We start from the raw sequence: 20,003 nt of genomic DNA, 5'->3' as shown, positions 1-20,003 counted from the left end.
TGGCCTGAATGTGCCTTTGAGCAGCAGGATATTCCATGTTGAGATATAAATTTTCTTCGCTGTTGTATTTTACCCTGTTACTTCTCTTCTGATGTCAGCAGCCCTTAAAAGCACCTCATCTCTCAGTTCTGCTATCTTCTACAGATTTTAAGACCCCCAGCATTCTCTCTTCCACATGTCTTGTTCCTGCTGCTATCCTCTGGACTTTCTCCAACTGGTCTTTAACACTCTACTCCATGGTGATAAAACCAGTAGATACCTTCACTACCCACGTGTTCACCACCCCAAAACCAAAAAAAAAATCCTGTGTGAGACCCAATGTAGAACTGTCCACAAGAACCTATCCTGTGCTTTCAGGTATCTTGAAAGGGCTCTATTAAGATGACGTCTCTTCAAGGTCCAATTATTGTGCAGACTGAAATGCAGGACTTGGGTTGAGTATCAAAAACTACTGCCTTAGGGTAGAAGCACAGCAGAGCATGAGCATTACAAGGAGACATTACTCCTCTTTAAATAGTTAAGTTTGCCACTAGCTGCCCCCCAGTCTGGGCTTTTCACCATTTCAAGAAAAGGTGAAGTTCAGTCAGTGCAAAGTACCAAATCCAGAACAATACTCGCAAATAAAACATTACCCCATCAACAGACTGCAAAAAATGAATGCAAAATTCAGGATTGCAGGGGGATGTCTTACATTGCTGACTTCAATACCCAGTGTCTGAAATATACACCCATTCATAAAACAGATTTGGCTCCATCTGACACCTAATTTAGGTTGTTTCACTGCTCTTGACAGAAGAGTTTTCATAGATTTGCAGACTGCATCAACACCATATGGTAGAACCAAGCAGCAAAGTGACCTTAGAACAGCAGGGCTGGAGGAAAAAGGAAGCCAGTCACTGTAGAGACAGACAGGCAAGGCACAACAGGGCAGCACTGGGACTGAGGACTTGGACTGGTGGATCAGGGCAGAGTTTCTAGGGTAAAGATACCTCAGCCACACTGAAAATTCAGTCTTCAGGGACAGCTTAAACTATGTGAGAGTCTGCCTGTATCTCTGGAAACAAACAAGACTATTCAGGTAACAATACAAGATTCTCAAAGAGAAAAAACTCATGCAAAACACCATTAGATGAGATAATCTTTTTTTTTGTGATAGACAAGAATCCAACACAAGTGACAGAGCATTATTGTTTCCTATTATACACACTTATAACTCCTTCTAACAATTCCAGTGGTCAAGGAGCTTGTTTAGCTGTTTCCAAGACATATATTGCACTAACAAAGAGGAGGACAAATTTATCCATTTTCACAAGGTATATTCTATTGTTTTACTCCAGGATTCACCTATGATAATATGCAAGGATATTTAAACCTTTATAGCAGCTTCTGTGAACCTGCAATTTTATCATCTTCCTCAGATTCCTGGTACTGCTTTTGTGCACAAAAAGTGTTTTCATGGGGAATCAATTTGCACAGGAATAAATTTTCTAGGGAACAGTTTGCTGCTTTCACCCCCTCAACACTTTTATTGGCTCAAAGTCTGGAGAAAAATAATCTCAGAGGCTCTCTTAAAATATCATGTATTATTCCTCTCTTCATCTTCAGAATGAGAGACAGGGCTAGAAAGGTCAGGTCCCTGCACACAGTCCATGCTCCAGTTCCTGGGCAACTCCAGGGAAGAACATGGAAGTCAAGTTACAGCCAGTAACTAAACGTTGACTGTATCTCCTAAAAGCTATTATTTCAGTAGCCTGTTCCACGTCTATATTAGGGTTGTGCCCTTGCTAGATTAAACAGTGTCTGATCTCAGGATAATTTTGCCTGCTGCTCTCCCTTTCCCCACCTGGAAAGCACTGATGTGAGACACCAGCAGCAAAACTTCACACTAAGCACACACTGCATGGCTTCGGCAAAGCATGAGTGGAAGGGCCTTTCTCACCTGGGAATGCATTTATATCAATGACTGCATGCTGCCCGGTCTGATTGTTAATGATGATATCAATGCCAAAGAGGGAAACTCCCAGAGCTTGTCGCAGTGCCTTCGAGATTTCCCGGATGACGTCGTCGTTTGGCCGCTCAAATACTCCTTCGATTTTATCCAGCTATAGTGGAAAAAGACACATTACTAAGGGACTCTGAAACAGTCTTCTCAGTGGAAAGATCAAATTTCATTTTTCAGGTGTACATCCACCAAATCTAATTGCAGAGAACTGGTGGCATGAAACAGAAAGAAACAAAGAGAAACTTATTTCGTAATTCGGAATCCTACGTGTACCAGAAGTTCACCATCTCTAGAGCACCTAGCTTGTTATTTCGTATCAGTGCAGTTCCTTGAACGACATGTCAGCGTAGGAATCAATGGAGAATCACTATTTTAAGTACTACATCTTAATCTTAAAAAACAAAACCAGCTGACCAGTTTAACCCTGTGCTGCAAATGCTCTGGATATCAATCTGTTATTTCAACGTAGATTAAGGCCTATGTCGAAGGACTGGTAAGACAGACTCCTACTATTTTCATTTGAACCATACAGAACAACTCAGCTGGTATCTTCAAGGCAGCAGCTAATTCAGAGAGCAGCTAATTCAGCTAATCTTTCATGTGAGTTTTCATCTCTAAGTTATTCTACAGACATCTATTATTAAGAATAACTCAGGTTACTTATGACTGGAAGATGTCATTTTTTCATGTTTTAAACAAGACTTTATGCAGCAAAAGTATATGTACGCCTACAGAAGCATGTAGGGAATATGTATGTATAGGACCAGAGCGTATATTCTCCCTAAGTTTAAAAGTAGATTAACCTACAGAAGGATTTACGACTAGCACAATTACAGCTTTAAAATTTAACATGCCCATCAGTCATTTACACAACTTAAATTTAATCATTACTACTACCAAAAGTACTCCCAAATAGAGCTTGTGAAACAGAAAAGAATCTGGAAACTCAGAGATTTAAAGGACCCAGTCCTGCAAAGCGACTTTCACAGCAGTTGAGTACCTTAGGCCTTGTTTGGATTCATACATACAAAACTCATTACAAGGACTGGTAATGCAAGCATTAAGGCATAGCACCTGCTTGCACTGTGGGACTCAGAAGACCCCCAGAAATGGTCCTCTGGTTGCAGCTCAGCAAAGCTTGCACTGCAGCCATTTACTGTCTGTCCCTCTGTGGTCGTGCCCAATGCAATTTCTCTGCTTGAATTTTCACCATTTGTCTTTCCTCACAGAACTGAGTCCTAAAAGGCTGATTTATGCTTATGAAGCTCTCTGGACAGGAAAAGGGCAGACATTTATATTCAGAAGCTTCCTCTTCCCTTTGTCTAGATTAGATTTGGGGAGTTTAAGCCTGGTGAGCAGCAGACAGGCCTGTATCAGTGCTTCCTCACCAGAGCTCGGTAAGGAATACCAGAGGGACACACAGTCATGCTGGTTCGTTGTACCAAACAGACCTCAGCCTGCAACACAGAAGCAGACAACTTGTGAAGGAGAGTTGCTAGCTACTGATGCTTTGATAAGAAAGGACTAGATAGTTTTTCAGCCGTGACAGAACAAAAAAGATCCAGTGTACTTACTGCTGTTAAGACAGATGATGATTCTGGCTTTGAGACATTGTGGCTGTTGAAAAATATCGATTCTCTGTCTGGAATTAAAAGAAGGTTGTAAATAACTTTATAGTGGATTTTAGTATCCCAAGAATTAGTGCAAGGAACAGTAGATGGCACTGCAGCCCAGGGAACCCAGACTTGATCAATACTGGGCAGTCCCCTGCACCATCCACCTGCAAGCCTGCTCATACAACTTGGCTGTGAGCACAGGCAGCAAACCACGGCCCTGGCCAACCATGGTTTCTGGACCTCAGCTTATAGATAAATAGAACTATAAGGAGTTAACACAAACCAGTTTTGATTCCTCCACCAAAGTCAATTCATAATGAAGTTAAATTTCTACTAATTTGATACATTCAATGTGGCACGGGAAGGCATGCAATAGAAAAGAAAAGCTGCTGTCACAGCAGGCATCAGACTGATAGCACCCAGTTTACAGTGAGAGCACTTTTGCTGTGGAGGAAGGCAGGAAATTTTATGGTCTGGACCTGGCCTCCTTTTGGAAGCACCTTAGGAATGCAGGAGACACCCTGAGGTGACCAAAGCCACTAATGTACCGTGGTGGTACCATGAGGAGAATTGCACCAACACCTTCCTTTCCACTCCGTCTGCCCTGGAGGTTTCTAATACCACCATGTGCTCTTCTTGCCTCTCCTCCTGTCTAGAAAGGCCCTATGCTTTCAGACAGTCAGCTCCTGGGAGTGCTTCACAGCCACCAGACCCACCTCATCGTTGGACCTGCTTCATCAGGTGCCTGTAGTGCAGCCCCCTTGGGACTCCCAGTGGTATGGGTAAGCCAGACACTTGTCCTAATCTGCCCACAAAACTTCTTTTTGTGTGGGCTTCCAGACAACTTTAAAGTCTGACACTAACTGATGAGACATTAGCAAAGCCATTTTTAGAAAGAAGCCTTAACATGTTCTCTTCCTGCAAAAGTACAGACCAACTGTCATGGTACTTGATGTGAGCACAGCTCCAGGCCTACTTCATTTGGTTAGGACACTCAGCATGCCTAAAATGCCACACACAGCTACAGACAAGGCCTTTGACCAGGATCCTACTGAACCTCACGTAAACTAAGTATGTGCTCATGTGTGGAACACAATAGTGAGCACACGCTGACACATTAAGATCAGCAGAAACAAAGAAAAGTGACAAGACACTGGCACTTGTTCATTTCCTTCAGCTTGCTACCTTCCCCTCCCTCCACCACCTGCTGGATTTGTACAGGACTCCATCCCCTGGGAGCTCCGAGGGGCACCAAGCACCTTCACAGCCTGCGTATGCTCAGGGACTGCTGTGAAGAGACATACAGGAGGGTCACTGTCCCTACTGACAAGTCCCTTCCTCCTGCCCTCCAACACAGCTGGTATCCACACACCAAAGGAAGCTTCCCATTAGGGTTTACAGCACTGGGCCTCACATGTACAGAGAGGCTCATTTAGGGAAAGCACAAGTGATCTTTAATTTAAACACACATAAATAATCAAGGTAAAAATAGGGAGAGGAAGTTCTGAAGCGATAGAATCCAGGAAATTCTCTCCAAAGCACATTTATAAACAAACTCCGGAACAAATGACATATGAACTTACTGTGAAATTAGAGAATTTCTCTGTCTCCCCCCTTCCACATGACATAAAACACTGTTTCTAACAGGTAAGACTCAGGTTACTGTTACATAAATATTTACTATATGAATGTCATTCATATATATTCCAGAGCCTGTGAGTTATCTCCCTTCCTAGTGAAATACTACAGAAGAGGTAATATGGTATATAACAACCAGATGCATTCATTTCAGCAGCTTTTTCAAAGGTTTTTTTTGGAGATGTTCATTGCCAAGGCTGTAAGAACCGACATTTCATTTCAGATTGGCCTGACGTACCTGAGATTCCAGCAGAGAAGTTTTTCAAAGATGGTCTCTTCACCACCGTGTAGGATTCCCCGACCACAAACACTTTATACAGCACAGCGTTGTGATTGATGAAGCTCTGAATGACACAAGGGGGGCGGACAGCCTTCAGGCCCTCCTGGTTGAAGATGATCGCCATCTGAAAACACACACACACACACAGTTGTGCACAAGCCTTTGAATAAATTCACATATTCCACCAAGCAGTGAAGGGGAACATCTACTGCTGGATATATATTGACCAAGGGTGAATCCCTTCTCAGCAGCTCGTACTATTTCATTACATTTACAGTGACATTACATTTCATTCATGTCACTGACACGTAACTCTCCAGGCACAACTGGCCCTGTAGCTTTCACTTTCAATGACATTTTTTTCTCAGCTCTCTGAGATTTCATTTATCCACTTCTAGTTAGGATGCTACTGCACTTGCAGGTTTTTAGAAGAACAGAAATGGTAAAACATTTGACCTGTACTGCCAACAAAGCCTGCATTAGACACAAGCTTGTATCACCAGAACAACAGAAGTGCAAATGAGCAGGTCTGTATACTAACAATACAAGTTCTTCTCTGCAGCTGTATCCTGTGGTTTGGTGCAGTCCACTTGCAGTGTCCTAAGCAACAAGATTTTACCCACATTGTCAGAGAATTTTTTCCAGCACCTAGCAGTTCTTACTAGTAGCAAATGCTGTGCCAATGATTTTCTTGGCTTGGTTTCACCTCATTATTCCAAATGTATAGTCACCATGAAGGGACTGGAAAAAATAGGCCAAAAAGGAAGTCATTTATAGGGCCTTAATGATGAACACCAGCTGCCACAAACAACTGAAGTGATGCTGGTAGGTGCAGAGGAGTACAAGCCAGCATGTCTTCAGCATGTTACACTGCTCTTTGCATAGATCCTTCCACCAGCATGCTTACATGCACGTTAAATTATCATGAACATGGTGCCCTATCCTTGAGCAAGGATAAACTTAGGTTTGTTCTCAATCCTCCAAACCCTAAAATAGCTATGCTCTAGTTATCTGCACATGGACCTCTCTTCATCATTCCAGTGACACTGGGCCTCATTATCCACAGAGGCAGAAGGGAGTTTTGACAGTCAGGTCAGTGTGAGTAAGGACTATCCAAGGTGAGACAATCTGACGTAACGTTTATCTTCCCTTCTTTTGAGCAAAACTGGCTCCCAGAGGTAGAGATGCTTGGTTAGAGCACCTTCCTCCACTGAGGAGCTGTCAAGACAACAGTTAACCTTCCATTTTTTGTTCCTGCACCAACCTCATTAAGTACAGGATGCCCAACACTTGCCAGAAATACTCCTAAGCTCTGAAAATGAGTTTTTCATCTGTGTCAGTATTTTCTCACTGGCCTCCTTGAGCCTAGTATTTCATTTGGGATGTGAGACAGTCCAGAGAGGCTAAAAGAACTCCTGTCCCACAGTGACTCCATGGCAAGATACAGAATAAAACTGGAGCTTCCTGCCTCAGCATGGTACAGGTGAGTTATCTTTCCACATGCTTCCTGTCAGTTTTCGTGCCTTCTGAGATCAGCTGCATCTTAGTCAGAGTCACTGGAAGGATTTTACAAAGAAACTCTTCCACTTAGTGCTCTCTCACTCATACTTTATAACATGTAAGATCAGCTGCTCATTTGCTGTACAGCATACTGTCAGACTGAGTTCTTGTTAACACCTTTGCTCCTGTAATAAAAATAGTAAATATAACAGGTTTGTTGTTCAAAAATATAGCCATGGTAAGTGATGTAGTGACTACACATTTATAGTTAAAAGTCTAAGCACATTTTTATCTCTACCTGACTATTTATTATTCTGTTTTCCTCCTTATCTGGCAGACCACTTAGGATCACATAATTGTCTGCAAGCATGCACAATGACTCAGTAGATTAGCATTTTCTGAGTTCAAGTCAGTGTGTGCATTCAATGAGTACGTGCAGCTGATATTCTCACTCTGTCTCTGTTATACCTTGTGCTACCTGGTTGACACACAGACTGAATGTGTGAGTGGTAATAACCTGTGCAAGAAACCCACTCTAACCAGCAGAATTGTCCCACAAGATGATTCACAGCCATAACACCGTAACCCATTTGTTTCTCACTGGTAGCAAGAACCGCTGTGCTTTTCCTCCTTGTGCACAGACTGCTCATTTCATAATATCTACAATGTCACACTGGTATGAACTATATTGGTCCTAACCTTCAAGTACTCTCTGCAAATATTAGTTAATTAATTCCTGCAAGCCACTGCTTTGAAAGACAAGCAGGAACTTATCACCCTTTTCTTGTGGATGTGGAAACCCCAGATATTTATCTGCTCAGTACAGAACCAACCCAGTGGAAAACCACATGAAACCTTTCTTCTGCAGAGCTCTGTGCTGACAGCCTGATGGACTAGCACACAACCCATCCAATCCCCATGGTGCAGTGTTGTGCTGGTTCACTGTGATGTCTCATGACTTTTAGCATGCATGAATACAGCTCCAAGAATCTGCTTGCAGGGTGCACTTGCTCTTTGTCATCTAGCACAGACCTGCTGTCTCTGGCAGTAACATGGGAACAACACTTTATATCATAATTTCCAAATGGCATTCCTCATTTTAGATGCAGAGTTCTTTTGAAGGCAAAACAAAACATTTGGCACCAAGAAATATTACTGACAATGTCCTTAAGGAATTCAGTCTGAAAAAACAGAGTGATTCTCTGCCTTTTCATTCCTCCCTGCTCCACATTTAGAAGAAGAGCCATTCTGGACATGTTTCTTCAGGTTATGGGTCCCAGTGATTTCTCACAGCAGGTTTACCAAAGGGCAGTTGTATTCTGACCTACCAGCAAACGGGCAGGAGAACCTTTAGGAATCATCTTGGTTCAATTCTAACACAAATGGTGTTGGCGAAGCAGGGCTTAAGCGCTGCTCTGGCTGATGCGACTCGGAGCGCAGAGGCCACGTGGAACTGCGGGACACCACCAGCAGCCCAGCTACCAGCACCTTGGCTTAGCTAGCGTGTGCCTTCACAGCGAGACACGGCATCTGCCAGCCAAAGCTGGCACCAAGCCCAAACCGAAGCCTACACCTCCAGCTGTCCCTGGTAGCCAGTCCTGGATCTTTCTAACAGGCATCTTAGGAAGAAAAGCAAGTCTCTGGCCAGGCTGGGTTCTAGCGTCAGTGTCAGCTTTGCAGTGGGAATCTCTCTACAGAAAATTAAGCGATTTACTATAAGTAAAGGGAGAAGCCATTATTAAAACAGGCAACAATTTCTTGCTCCCAGACCCATGGTCCATCTTTTAGACAGACTCTATTTAAGCAGACTATTTATTCTATGCTCCCCTTGTCATTACTGTCCATAAGACAGCATTTATACAACAGATCCTCTCTGATCATAAATACATTTATGGATCACACCTGAGAACACAGCAACTCCAAAAGTGATGACTACTACTACTAAATATGTAAAGTACCATGCAAGACTTCAGGCTTTTTTTCAGGGGACTCTCGTAAACTCTAGTTATACGTTCCTGTGATAAAGTGCAGCCTGCAACTATATTTTAGCCTACTTTTTGCTCAGAAAATGGAATTCTGGCAGAAGGCTGCGGTATGTCTGCACTGTATAAAGGAACAGCAAGGAAATATTCACCAGGAAAATGGAAGTCCCTGAAAGCTTCACACATTTCAGGGTGCAGACGCAGAGACAGAAAAACATCACAGAAATCTACACAGAAAAATCAGCAGAGAACCCAGGGTTTTAAATTCATTAACGATCCACTCCCAAGTGCTCTCAGCAAAAATTTATAGCAGCTGCTCCAGCAAACTAACAGGGCTGTCTGTCGTGCTTGTAAAATGATCCACGGTTAAGGCCTGAATGAAAAACCTAGCTGCATTTTTAAAAGTAAGTGCTGGTCATTCAAAATTTCAGCTGTAGGCATTCTGTTAATCTAGACTGACGTTTCACTTCAGGGCCTTCAGTTTTCAGAGATGCTGCAGCAGCATACTGCACATTTCAGGAGCAGCTGGGAAACCTGGAACGATCACCACGCTGCTAACAAAGGAAGCCAGGCATTCTTAGAGCCAGCAGGGAGGGCAGGATTCTCAACACCGAGCTGTGGTACGCAGGAAGGCAGGAAGCACAAATGGAAAAGAATTAAATCAGGACTTGGCTCGGCTAAATTTAGAGGAAGCTAAGCTCACGGAGAATGCACTCCTTCCAGGAATACAGAATGATTTTAACTGCAGTTGCCTTACGGGAATAAGGGAAAGCAGATAATTCTAGCAGCTCTGTCCTTCCCACAGCTCCAGCCACGTTATTACGACTGAACATGCCTGGAAACAGCCACTATTTGCTGTTCCCTTCCCCACAAGGAGAGGAACCAGCCTGCCTTCACTCACACCCTCACACCTGTGCTTCATCTGCAGCACAAAACCATTTCTTATCAGTACCACATACACACTGGAAGGAAACATCACAGGGTGAAAACGTGCACCCCTTAGTGTAACCTCCCACCAAAAGCAAGGCTGATGAAGGAGATGCCTTGCAGACAGCTTGATTGGAGACTAAAAGCTGCTAGAAGGAAGAAAACTAGACCATGGAAGCTTGAAACTGCTAGAAAGAACTTTTACATCAAGAGGTTAAAGTCAGATTTAGCTACATTTCAGATAAATTTGAAAAAAATAATGGTGTTATTAAATCCAAGGGAGGGGCGGGGGAAGGAGAATGGTTTGGGCATAGCCTTCATTCTGCCTGCTACAGGTTCAGAGAGCACCAGACAAGCCACCCTGAGGGAAGGGGAAGCAGGGGGAAAACACTGCAATGTTTTTTTTAACTCACCTCATGAGAGTTGGTTCCATGGGCCACTCTGGTTTTACAAACTGGATAAAGATAAAAGAAAAAAAAATACACCACTGAGACAGGGCACACAAAACCTTTACAAATCCATTCCCACCCACTCCTACAAACACTGGATTCACCAGCCCAAGGCACTGACTGTACCAGATAACACTGACAGCCTCTGCCTCAAACAGCATCCTCAGCCACTGCAAAGCTTGGCTTGCTCCAAGCCCTCCTCTCTCAACTCCTCTTGCAACCAACGTGCAAACAGAGGTCATTTGTGGGACTGGACAGATTTGCAAAGCATCAGCTCAGGAGTTAGTACCACTGCTGGTACTGCCATCCTGCCCACTCAGAGGGCTTTCTCACAAGTCTGGGGTTCTGCCTGAGGCTGGAGCTATTTACATGTAGCACAAAAACCCACTGTCTTGGAAACAAGGGAGCTGGGAGACAGTGGAAACCAACTGCTTTTCCTGCTTCCCTGTTCCTGGGGAAGGGTAGGAAAACAAACGGTCTGAACCCAACTAAGATACAATGTGTTTTTCACAGGCAACTATAAAGGGGGACAAAGAAGTAGAAAGAGTCCTGCAGTTCTGCTTTCTCCTGCATATTTCTTATCTGCTCTGCATATTCTGGTTCTCATCTCCTTACTAAAACTGGTAAGGGGGGAAGAGAGGGAAGAAAATCTACGGTCTTGCTGTTATGAAACCAGGAAAAAGCTGAAGGTCCCAGGAGCTGCAGGATGAGTAGGGCTGATGGTATTTATATGTTAAACAGAGGAGATAAAACTTGCATGTGGTAAAGGGGTGGATAAGACAAGACTTCTTTGGGGATTGCTGGAAGAATAAAACTGCCAGGCAAGAGGACAGGCAGCTATGAAAGGCAGATGACCTGCACTGGAGTCCAAAATAAGTCATAACTGGAAATTTTGGAAAGTGGTGCATGATGTCTCACAGACACATGCTCTGGAAAGCGGGAGAGTTTAGGGGGGAAAAGAAAAAAGAAAGAAAACCAACAAGAAGCAGGAAAAAGCACTCCCACATCACTCTTGTTATTTTATAATTTTATCATGACTTAGAGGGATTGATCCAGGCCTTCTGAGTACGTAGGCTATGCTGTTTGATACAACACTGAGAAGACAGTGCACGTGGGGTGAGGAGGGGGTGTCAAAGCCATTCAGGGAGCTCTACAATACTGCTTTGCAATCTAGCTTCAAGAGATCTGTCTGTCTCTTTTTGGAGAGCAATGGCAGCAAGGGCAAAACATGCTTTTTCCACACAACTTTACCTCTGAACCTTACAAATGAGGCAAACACCAAGGGAACAAACACCGACTAACCAATTCAGCTCACTTTATACTGCAAAGAATCAGATAAAGGAATGAATTTAAGCACAAGTTCTACAACAAAACCTGCTAAAAAGCACAAACAGATCACAGCAGCTGTTTGAGACTGTGGGCCTTTGGTGCCTGATAACTACATTTTACATTCTTTCTTCTACCTTCTAATATTGTATTTGCAGCCTGGACCAGGGAAAGGAAGGAGTGGTGAAAAAAGGGGCAGCCAGCAAGGGAATGATTGTCACAAGAAAAACAATGAGCACAGCTGGCAGGAGAAACTTCTTGCACAAGTTCAGGGCAAGAGGCTAACTTTGTTAGAACTATTAGCAAATCCCAGGAACACATGTTTACTGTAGAGAGGTGTTTAAAGTAACGAACATCAATAAAAAGCTAAGTAAAAGCTGATAGGGAGGGATTTTGTTCCACATTCCAAGCAGACTGCTTCACAGCCATTTGCTTCAGGAAGGTTTTAACCTGTACACTTTGGCAGTGAACCATGCACTTCTACAATGTTGGCCACAATGTTCCTGAGGGAGCATGTGCAATATTAAGAGCCTACCAGAAGCACCAATGAAAAACTCATTTACATACTGAAAGGGAATGCCAGTCCATTCTTCTCTATAAGCTGCATGGTATCTTCTCCACAGGCACTTGTCAGCTCCATGAAGGGTGGTGAACAGATCCTCTCATCTGCAAGACAAAAAGAGTCCACATGAAGATCAGGGGTTTACCTTCTCAGTCACATCATTACAAGCTATCTCCAGACGAACTGCTTCTTGAGAGTCTTGGCTATACTTTTACAGTCAATATTAAAGCATCAGAAAGATTATCAGTCAGTTAGGCATTCTCAATTCTGAAAACATTTCAGAAGATGAAATGTTGATTTTCAGACACACTAAAATGGAAATACAAAGTCCACATCTTCTCAGGTAGGCAGGCATCACCCTCTTGGGAATATGTAGCTGCACAAGACGTAACCAAGAAAGTAAAAAGCAACTGGGATCTTAGTTCTTAATATTATACCTACAAGTTGCATTTCCAAAGGCATTTTACAAAAACCTGTATGGTCAGCAAGTATGGCTGGAGCAGGCAGCCTCCCAAAGCAATCATTACTGTAGGGCCACTCAGGTGCCAGATTCCTGAGTGGGTTTCTTTCAGCCACGGTGCCAGACATGCTTTACAACCCACTGTCCATTGAGACATCCCTGTCATGAAAGCAGTACCCATCTGGCCTGATAAAGCCAGAGTCAGAGCATCTCCTTCCACTGAGACACCTTGGCAAAACTGTTCATTGGTCTTTGATTAGAGAAAAAAAAAAAAAAAAAAAAAAAAAAAAAAAAAAAAAAAAAAGCAACAACAAAGGAACCATGGTAAAATTGAATAGAGCAGTTCTGGTCTGGGGTGTTTCTGCTGATGTGTTTCTTGTTCAAATGAAGTGCATTCTTGTTCAAATGGCTGCATTCAAAACTCGGCCCTATTAGTGATTCAGTAGGTTGAAATGCTCTAGGACTCACGTCCTGTTTGCTGTGGGAGAACTTTGATTCCTCTACACATGCAGCAGGAATGTGTGGAAAGCACTGTAGGACTCAAAGTGCTCAGCCATAAATCTCCACCTCTCAAGAGGGCTGGATTGTGATTTCAAGTGCAAAGAGAACTTTGGCTTCAGCCACAGCTCTGGGACAGGTTAGCGAGCCCAAAGACAAAAGCTTTGCACACACTGACAAATTTAAATCAAGGACATCGCCCGAGCAGGAGCAACCATTGAAGTTAACTTGTCAGTGAGCAGAGTCTTAAAAATACTGTGTCCACAGGGTTTTAACTATGGCCAGGTTGACTTTGGAGTGACAAATTAGTTATAACTCAAGTTAGCTACACAGCATAGAGCCACAATTCAGAAAGGGTCTGCCAAAACTCACTTGTAAGTCTTATTTCAAGGGATGCAGTGTGACACCTTGCTCCAAGAAGCAACCGGAGACAAGCAAAAATGATGGGAGCAACTACGCCTAGCAAACTCAAGTCATGGGTTTGTATCAACCAGCAACTTGTCTTGAAAATAAGCAAAACAGGACTTAGTACCACCCATATCTACCCCAGTGAGCACAGAGAATCCAAACAGGTGGAGGCCATGCTGTGCAGATGCTACAGAAAGTGAAAAGCACACGTAAACTGAAAGCCCAGCAAAACTAACTATATACTCTCAGAGTGCTGCGCATCCGGAAACCACTTTATAAGCATTGTTTAAATTAATGTTTGTCACTTCATTTTAAGAATATGCTTATGCATTTCCTCGCATACAGAAGGGGAAATTGCAACACTGAAAACAACAGAGAGGAAAACCTCTGTATTTTGGTATACATATCTCAGTGCCTGCTTCAATGTTCGGAGAACATACAAGAACTCAGGACACTAGCAATGCTGTTGCTGCAAGAAGTTTTCTGTGAAAAGAGAAGTCTGTTTTCATACATCCTAAACGGAGCAGAAAGATTGATACTTTGAGGTCAACCTCTAAAAAGCTAAACAAAACATCCCAGACTTCAAAGTTTTCACTTCACTGGTATGAAAACAGAAAGCAGCATCCAAAAGTGACAGGTACTGTAATATTTACAAGCCTTTGCCAGAGCTAAAGTTCCTTAGCTGGATGAATTTAAGGAATCAGATTTAGTTTACAGATACTTGGGAACAACTTTGCCTTGGCAGCTCTCCTACCCATATGCTTAGGGCTCACAAATAACTTTGCCTTCAGAGTGGAAATGCAGAGGGATGTACGGTTCCATCTCACTTCCCAAGCAAACAGCAATCGGAGACAGGGAGGTTTCAGCGCTCCTGCCAATTACAGGACACTTGCATGGAGAGATGAAGGAAGGAGCAAACAGTAATCTCTTTGACTTTGTACTTAGAAAAGACCACCTGGATCAACAAAAATGAGTGGAGAAGACTCTTAGCATCTCAAAGTGCTGCTGCTGACTTTGCACAGCAATGGCATTTTCTCCACCAAGAAGGCAATTCTAGCCCACTAAAGCCTCTAAACCAGACTGTTAGTTCATGGCCAGACCCGAGGACAAACAAACCCTCACTCAACCCAAGGTTTCAGTACAGCCTCCAGCTAGGAAGTGCTGCTCTGAGTTTAATTGCACACACCGCAATTCTGAAGGTAGCAGACAGTTTAAAAAAAGCCCTCCAGCTGTCAGTAGTGATCCCTTCTTCCTTCTCCAGGTGGCAAACACACTCTGAAGCTCTCTGGTCACCAGAGTCCCACTAACAGTGACTGCAGTTTCAGTACACCTCCTCTGTCTGCCCTGGGGTCCAGGACAGACCTAATTCCCTCGCCACCGGCCCTGCCTGCACGCGGCCTCTGGAACCGCAGACATCAGAAAGAAAAATCTCTTTGTATGTCAGAGGAGCGCTGTGATGAAAGAGCCTGTATATTTTTATAGGGCACATTTACAGAGTGGTATTTCTTTATTTTTCCAAGTGCATGGTAGTCTGTCAGAGACCTGCCCCTGGAAACAGACAGAGCTGCAGGTGGGCCATGTCAAATGCAGGGCTGGCAATGAGGAAAGGCTACTCAGACCAGAGAGGGTTCAGCTCCCGCTTCAGACAACTACCAAACGTACCTGTACCATTCTTGTTGTGAGGAACAACACATCATCATTAAATGTAAGGTCAAAATGTTGTCACTGTGTCCCCACAGCCATCTTTGTCCCTGTCTTTACTGCATGTCTTGGCACATACTTTGCAGTGTCTGCTTTCTGTATTTTCTTTAAATTCTTCCTTTTCTTCAAGCCTATCTGATCTCACAGGGTGCTTCCTCTCTCCTTTCTTTTTTACTTTCTGCATTTCCTCTAACCCCCACCCCCATTTCTTCTCTATGCTGATCTTTTTTAACCATCATTTCTGTTCTGTTCTTCCCAGCCGGGCCTGCTCTGGCCTGAGCTTTGTCAGCGCAGTGCTCCGCTCCAACCGAGCACCCTGAGGGTGAAGGAGGATCACCCGACTGATGAAGGCTGTGTACAGCATGATTAGCACTGCTAAACAACAGGAGAGAGGTGAAAGAGTATTCATAGCTAGGTGTTGGTGCCATGGAGGGGATTATTATGGATGAGGTTTAATGATAGCAACAGAAGCAATGGGATGTGAAGATGTGGAAGATGCAGACTGAGAACTGGTTGCGGAAAAATAGGTTTTCTGGCAGTGCAAACTGGGGGACATCTTAATGCTTGAGACTTGCCCAAAGAAGAGATGTTGAGCAGTGGTCCCCTACCCAGGCCCTGTGCAACGCTGGTGGCCAGCAGACGGACTGCAAAACGATTACAAAGTACCCAAACCCCCAAAGGAAGAAGGCACAAGAAACCCAGCACTGAACACACTCCCATGCAGCAGGTAAGCAAAACAGATAAAGGAAAACTAACAGCAATAGACGTCTGTTCCCAGTTTAAGCAAATTTTAAGTGATAATAAACAGAAACCACTGGGACAGTGCTGTACAAGTCTCTGGATGGTTTTCAGTAGGGGTAGTTAGTCCTTGCACTATAAAAAGTTGGGAAGTGCAGAGGACAGCTGTGGATCACTGTGGAAAAAAATAAACCATAAGAACAAATGAACAGAAACATATTTTCCTATTCAGATTTCTGTGCTCTTAACAACTTTGGAGAGATAAACCAACAAATAATAAATTGCAGCTCCAATGCTCTGCATACATAAATCAAAAAACTGCACTTCTTCAGAAAAGGATTTTAAAAAAACACAGTTCATGGTCACAGATTTTCTGTGAGGATAGCTTAGAACCTGTGGCTAGGAACAAAGCCACGAGGATGCCATTGCCTATTAAACTTCAGATTTATAGTCTCAACATGTGTCCCTACACAGTAATTCACCATCCTTCACTATCTAACCTAGGGATCAGGGAGCAGAGCAAACACACCGAGGAACAGATATTTATGCTCAGCACCATCAGCTCCTTGCCATGAGACCATGACCACCAAGCATGTCCCATCTCAGAGTTCCCATCTGCAAAGTAGGGAGAAGGCTTCACCTATCCTTGGTGAGGGGGTGCTCTGTGAAGCTAGATTAAGGAGACTTTCAGGGAAAAGACTTTCTGATGCTAGTACCCACCACCTAAACAAACTAACTGTTTGAAGCTTCGGTCTGAATATCAGCAACCAAAATCCTGAGAAAGTTACTGGAAAAACAAAAGGTGTTTACTCAGGATTATTTTGTCTTCTGGCCAGGCTCTGTACTGCCTCTTTAGTGGCAGCATCTTTGTTTAGCCCCAGAAGACATGAGGAGCACCAAATGAGGGGTACATCAATGAAGAAAAGAGACGGGTAAAAGGAGTTCCTGCAGTGAATTTCTGAAACAGGTGGAGGGAGAAAGCAGTTTGTTAAAAGAGCACAAGAGGAGGTCTGGAATCCCCTGGGAATGCAACAGACTTGTCCCAAAGCACCTGGAGGTGTGATCCCCTAATTCTGTGGAAGCACAATAGAGCACAGCTCTGCCTGAGCTGCTCTCTGTGGCTGGAAAGGCGGCCAGGATTATTTCTGAAGAAACAGGATGCATGGGCTCTTCACACAATGCTCCACGCAGAGAAGTGACAAAGCTCCTCCTGAATAGTGCTGGTCTCTGCTGTAAACACCCATTAAGATAAGTAGAAAACCAACCCTGTCAAAATCAGGACTGCCTCAGGTCAGTCACTATCAAACACTCACAGAGCAAATGTTAAGCCTTAAGCTAACTGAAAGATTTATAGCAGACCTTATCAAACTCTAAACTTCCTACTTTAGTGGGAAAAGCCACTCTTTAATAGAATAGTTGGCTCGGTGATTTGAAGACGCTTAAGCCTCTTTAAAAATAAATGGAGATTTTCAGTAAACTGTGCTTCACTGTAGCTGCCACCAGTTTGCACTACTGCACTCTGCTCCTCTGGGGATAGAGAGGATGCATGGCCGGTACAACATCTTTTTCTCCTAATACAATAAGGGGAGGAAATCTGAACTTCCAGCTCACCCTGCCTCCCCTCCTAAATTCATTTTCAACAACAAAAAAAAAACATCAACCAAACACACAGACAAGCTGGCAGGTTCTTTTTTTAGCATGCAGCTGAACTTTATTTTGGAAGTATCTTAATTTAAATCACTACATGATTTTTTTTCCCTTCAGAATCACTTTAATCTCTGTAAACTTTTCATAGCTTTGGACTTGTTACTTCTGCTATGGTCATGATGGCATGTCAAGGAGTTAGCCAAGCTAAGCCAACCCACCACTTGGAGAGACAGCAGCCTAGTCTTTATCATTTGCAAGAATCCTTTCCCTGCCACTTTCTCTGGTACTTCATTTTCAATCAAAGCTTCATTAAATCCACGGCTTTATAATGTTCTATTAGGCTTATTATTGTATTTCTGAACTGTATTAAAAATACTCTCAAGTTGTTTTCCCTTCAGAAATTTCGGTGTCTGTGGAATACCAGCAGAACAGATCTAGCTCAGATGTATGTTGACTCTTACCAATCAAACCAGATCTGAATATCCACGGGTTTGCATCTTATTTTTAAGTCTGTAGGGGGAAAAATCCAATTCTTATGACAAAGCAGCTGTATTTGGGGTGCATTTAGCAGCGTATTACAAAGACACAAGAGGGCAGAGCAGACTTAGCTTTGTGGGCATGATGCTAATCTTGCCATACCTTTAAATACGAGGAATTGTGTACTGCATATCTATGCTAAATGGTACATCTGCAGAAGCAAGAGTCTTGATGTCTAATAAACCGGTGATTTTGGAGCATCTGGTCAGTCGGTGAGGAAATCTCATAACTGAGTACAAATAAGAAACTATTAAAAAAAATCCCAAGAACCTGCCATTTACTTGCAGTTTAGGAGTGCTGAACACAATGTATTCAGCTTATGTTGGGGAGCAATGATAGAAGTTGAAGAAGAAATAAAGAAAGCCAAAGTAAACCCAATCTAATGGAGGTTTCTGCCCCAGCTTCCCTTGCTGAACTCTTCTTCAGCAATAACCATTTCACAAAGCTATGGTCTGCGCAGTGTCCTCCCCTACCTTTTAGAGCCAGATTTTCATCTTATGCCCACTTTCCTCAGAAACAGGATGCTCCTGTCTGATTCCCACAAAAGGAATTCGCCTTTCTTGGGCAGTTAGGTGGAAAGAAGCACGCTTTGCAAACAGGCGTTCAGCTTACTCACTGTGTTTGAGCCTCACGGATACCTGGAAGCAGACCAGAGCAACTACAGACATGCCTTAAGTTAAAACAGGCCTGTGGTGAAACACATTCATTGACACGGCTGATAACATGAGCTCACGGAAACGCAACACATTAAGAGGTGAAAGATTATCTCATTCAGGAGACAGATCAGAAGAGAGACCGGGAGATGTGTGTTGATCATCAAATTGCCTAATTTTTCAGTGAGTAAGAGCGGTTGCCACCACCTTGCAAACACAAAGAACAGGAAGCTTTGCAGTTTAATTTAAGCAGACAAAAACAACTCTTCCACCCTTCCCTCCCCCCCCCCCCCCACTTTTAAAGTACATGACTTCAGGTGCTTGAAAATGGGGCGTTTTGGCTATGTTTATACTTACTGTGCCCCCAAATTAAAGCCTGTTCTGTTTCCTGTAGTGTCAGAGGATCACCTGAGAGTGGGCTACCTACAGACCTCATCCCCCTCCACTGTTTTACAGGTTTCGTAGGAGCACCACAAGCAGAGGCTCTTTGGGAGGCACTCTGACATGCCTGGCAACAGAGGTGGGGGAAATGGAGCAGCTTTCCAGCAGAAGAATATAAAACTTCTGGCGCTTCTTAGGCTCTGTGTAAAGAACTATCTCAGGCAAAACTCTCCAATAAATCATGACAAAGGGTGGAAAAAACTGCTAGAACTGCCTGTGTTGAAACTGTAAGATTTATTCTTTAGAGCAATGAAGCTGTACCAAAACTCAGGGAATCATTTTACAGACTGGATCGTTTCCAGCGTTACAGGAAGAATGAAAGCCATTTTCCTCATCAAGTTAAAAAATGAAAGGGATTACTTGGCAGGCTCAGGGAAGACTTTATCTGCATTTTTACCCCAGTAATGTTCCACTCAGAGCCCTGGCTTTGCAAGTATTAATATCCGTGAAGCCCCAAAGAGTCTTCCAGAAAAGAGAGAATGCAAAATCTGCTCCACAAGTACGCTCTGTGTTAATGCAGAATACCTGAACCCCAATTAAAGGCGGATCAAAGGTCTCTATCTAAACAGTAACCTCTACCGGGTGTGTTTCACATACTTACCTATATACCTGGGTGTAGTAACGATAGCTACAATTGC

At 43.4% G+C, this 20,003-nt stretch overlaps 1 protein-coding gene across 1 annotated transcript in view; it reads right to left on the bottom strand.

The window, feature by feature from the left end:
• ITPK1 (inositol-tetrakisphosphate 1-kinase) overlaps window positions 1-20,003 on the bottom strand; it is a 139,255-nt gene that overhangs the window by 9,694 nt on the left and 109,558 nt on the right. Inside the window, exons 5-9 of the mRNA XM_032188420.1 lie at window positions 12,288-12,386; window positions 10,359-10,399; window positions 5,495-5,660; window positions 3,577-3,644; window positions 1,940-2,102 (exon numbers count right to left, since the gene is read on the bottom strand). Coding sequence (XP_032044311.1) covers window positions 1,940-2,102; window positions 3,577-3,644; window positions 5,495-5,660; window positions 10,359-10,399; window positions 12,288-12,386 — 537 coding nt within the window. The remainder of the gene's footprint in view (window positions 1-1,939; window positions 2,103-3,576; window positions 3,645-5,494; window positions 5,661-10,358; window positions 10,400-12,287; window positions 12,387-20,003) is intronic.

The sequence above is a fragment of the Aythya fuligula genome, chromosome 5 (genome assembly GCF_009819795.1).
Source record: "Aythya fuligula isolate bAytFul2 chromosome 5, bAytFul2.pri, whole genome shotgun sequence".
NCBI classification, from domain to species: Eukaryota; Metazoa; Chordata; class Aves; order Anseriformes; family Anatidae; genus Aythya; species Aythya fuligula.
This window is presented reverse-complemented; position numbering and strand designations above follow the sequence as displayed.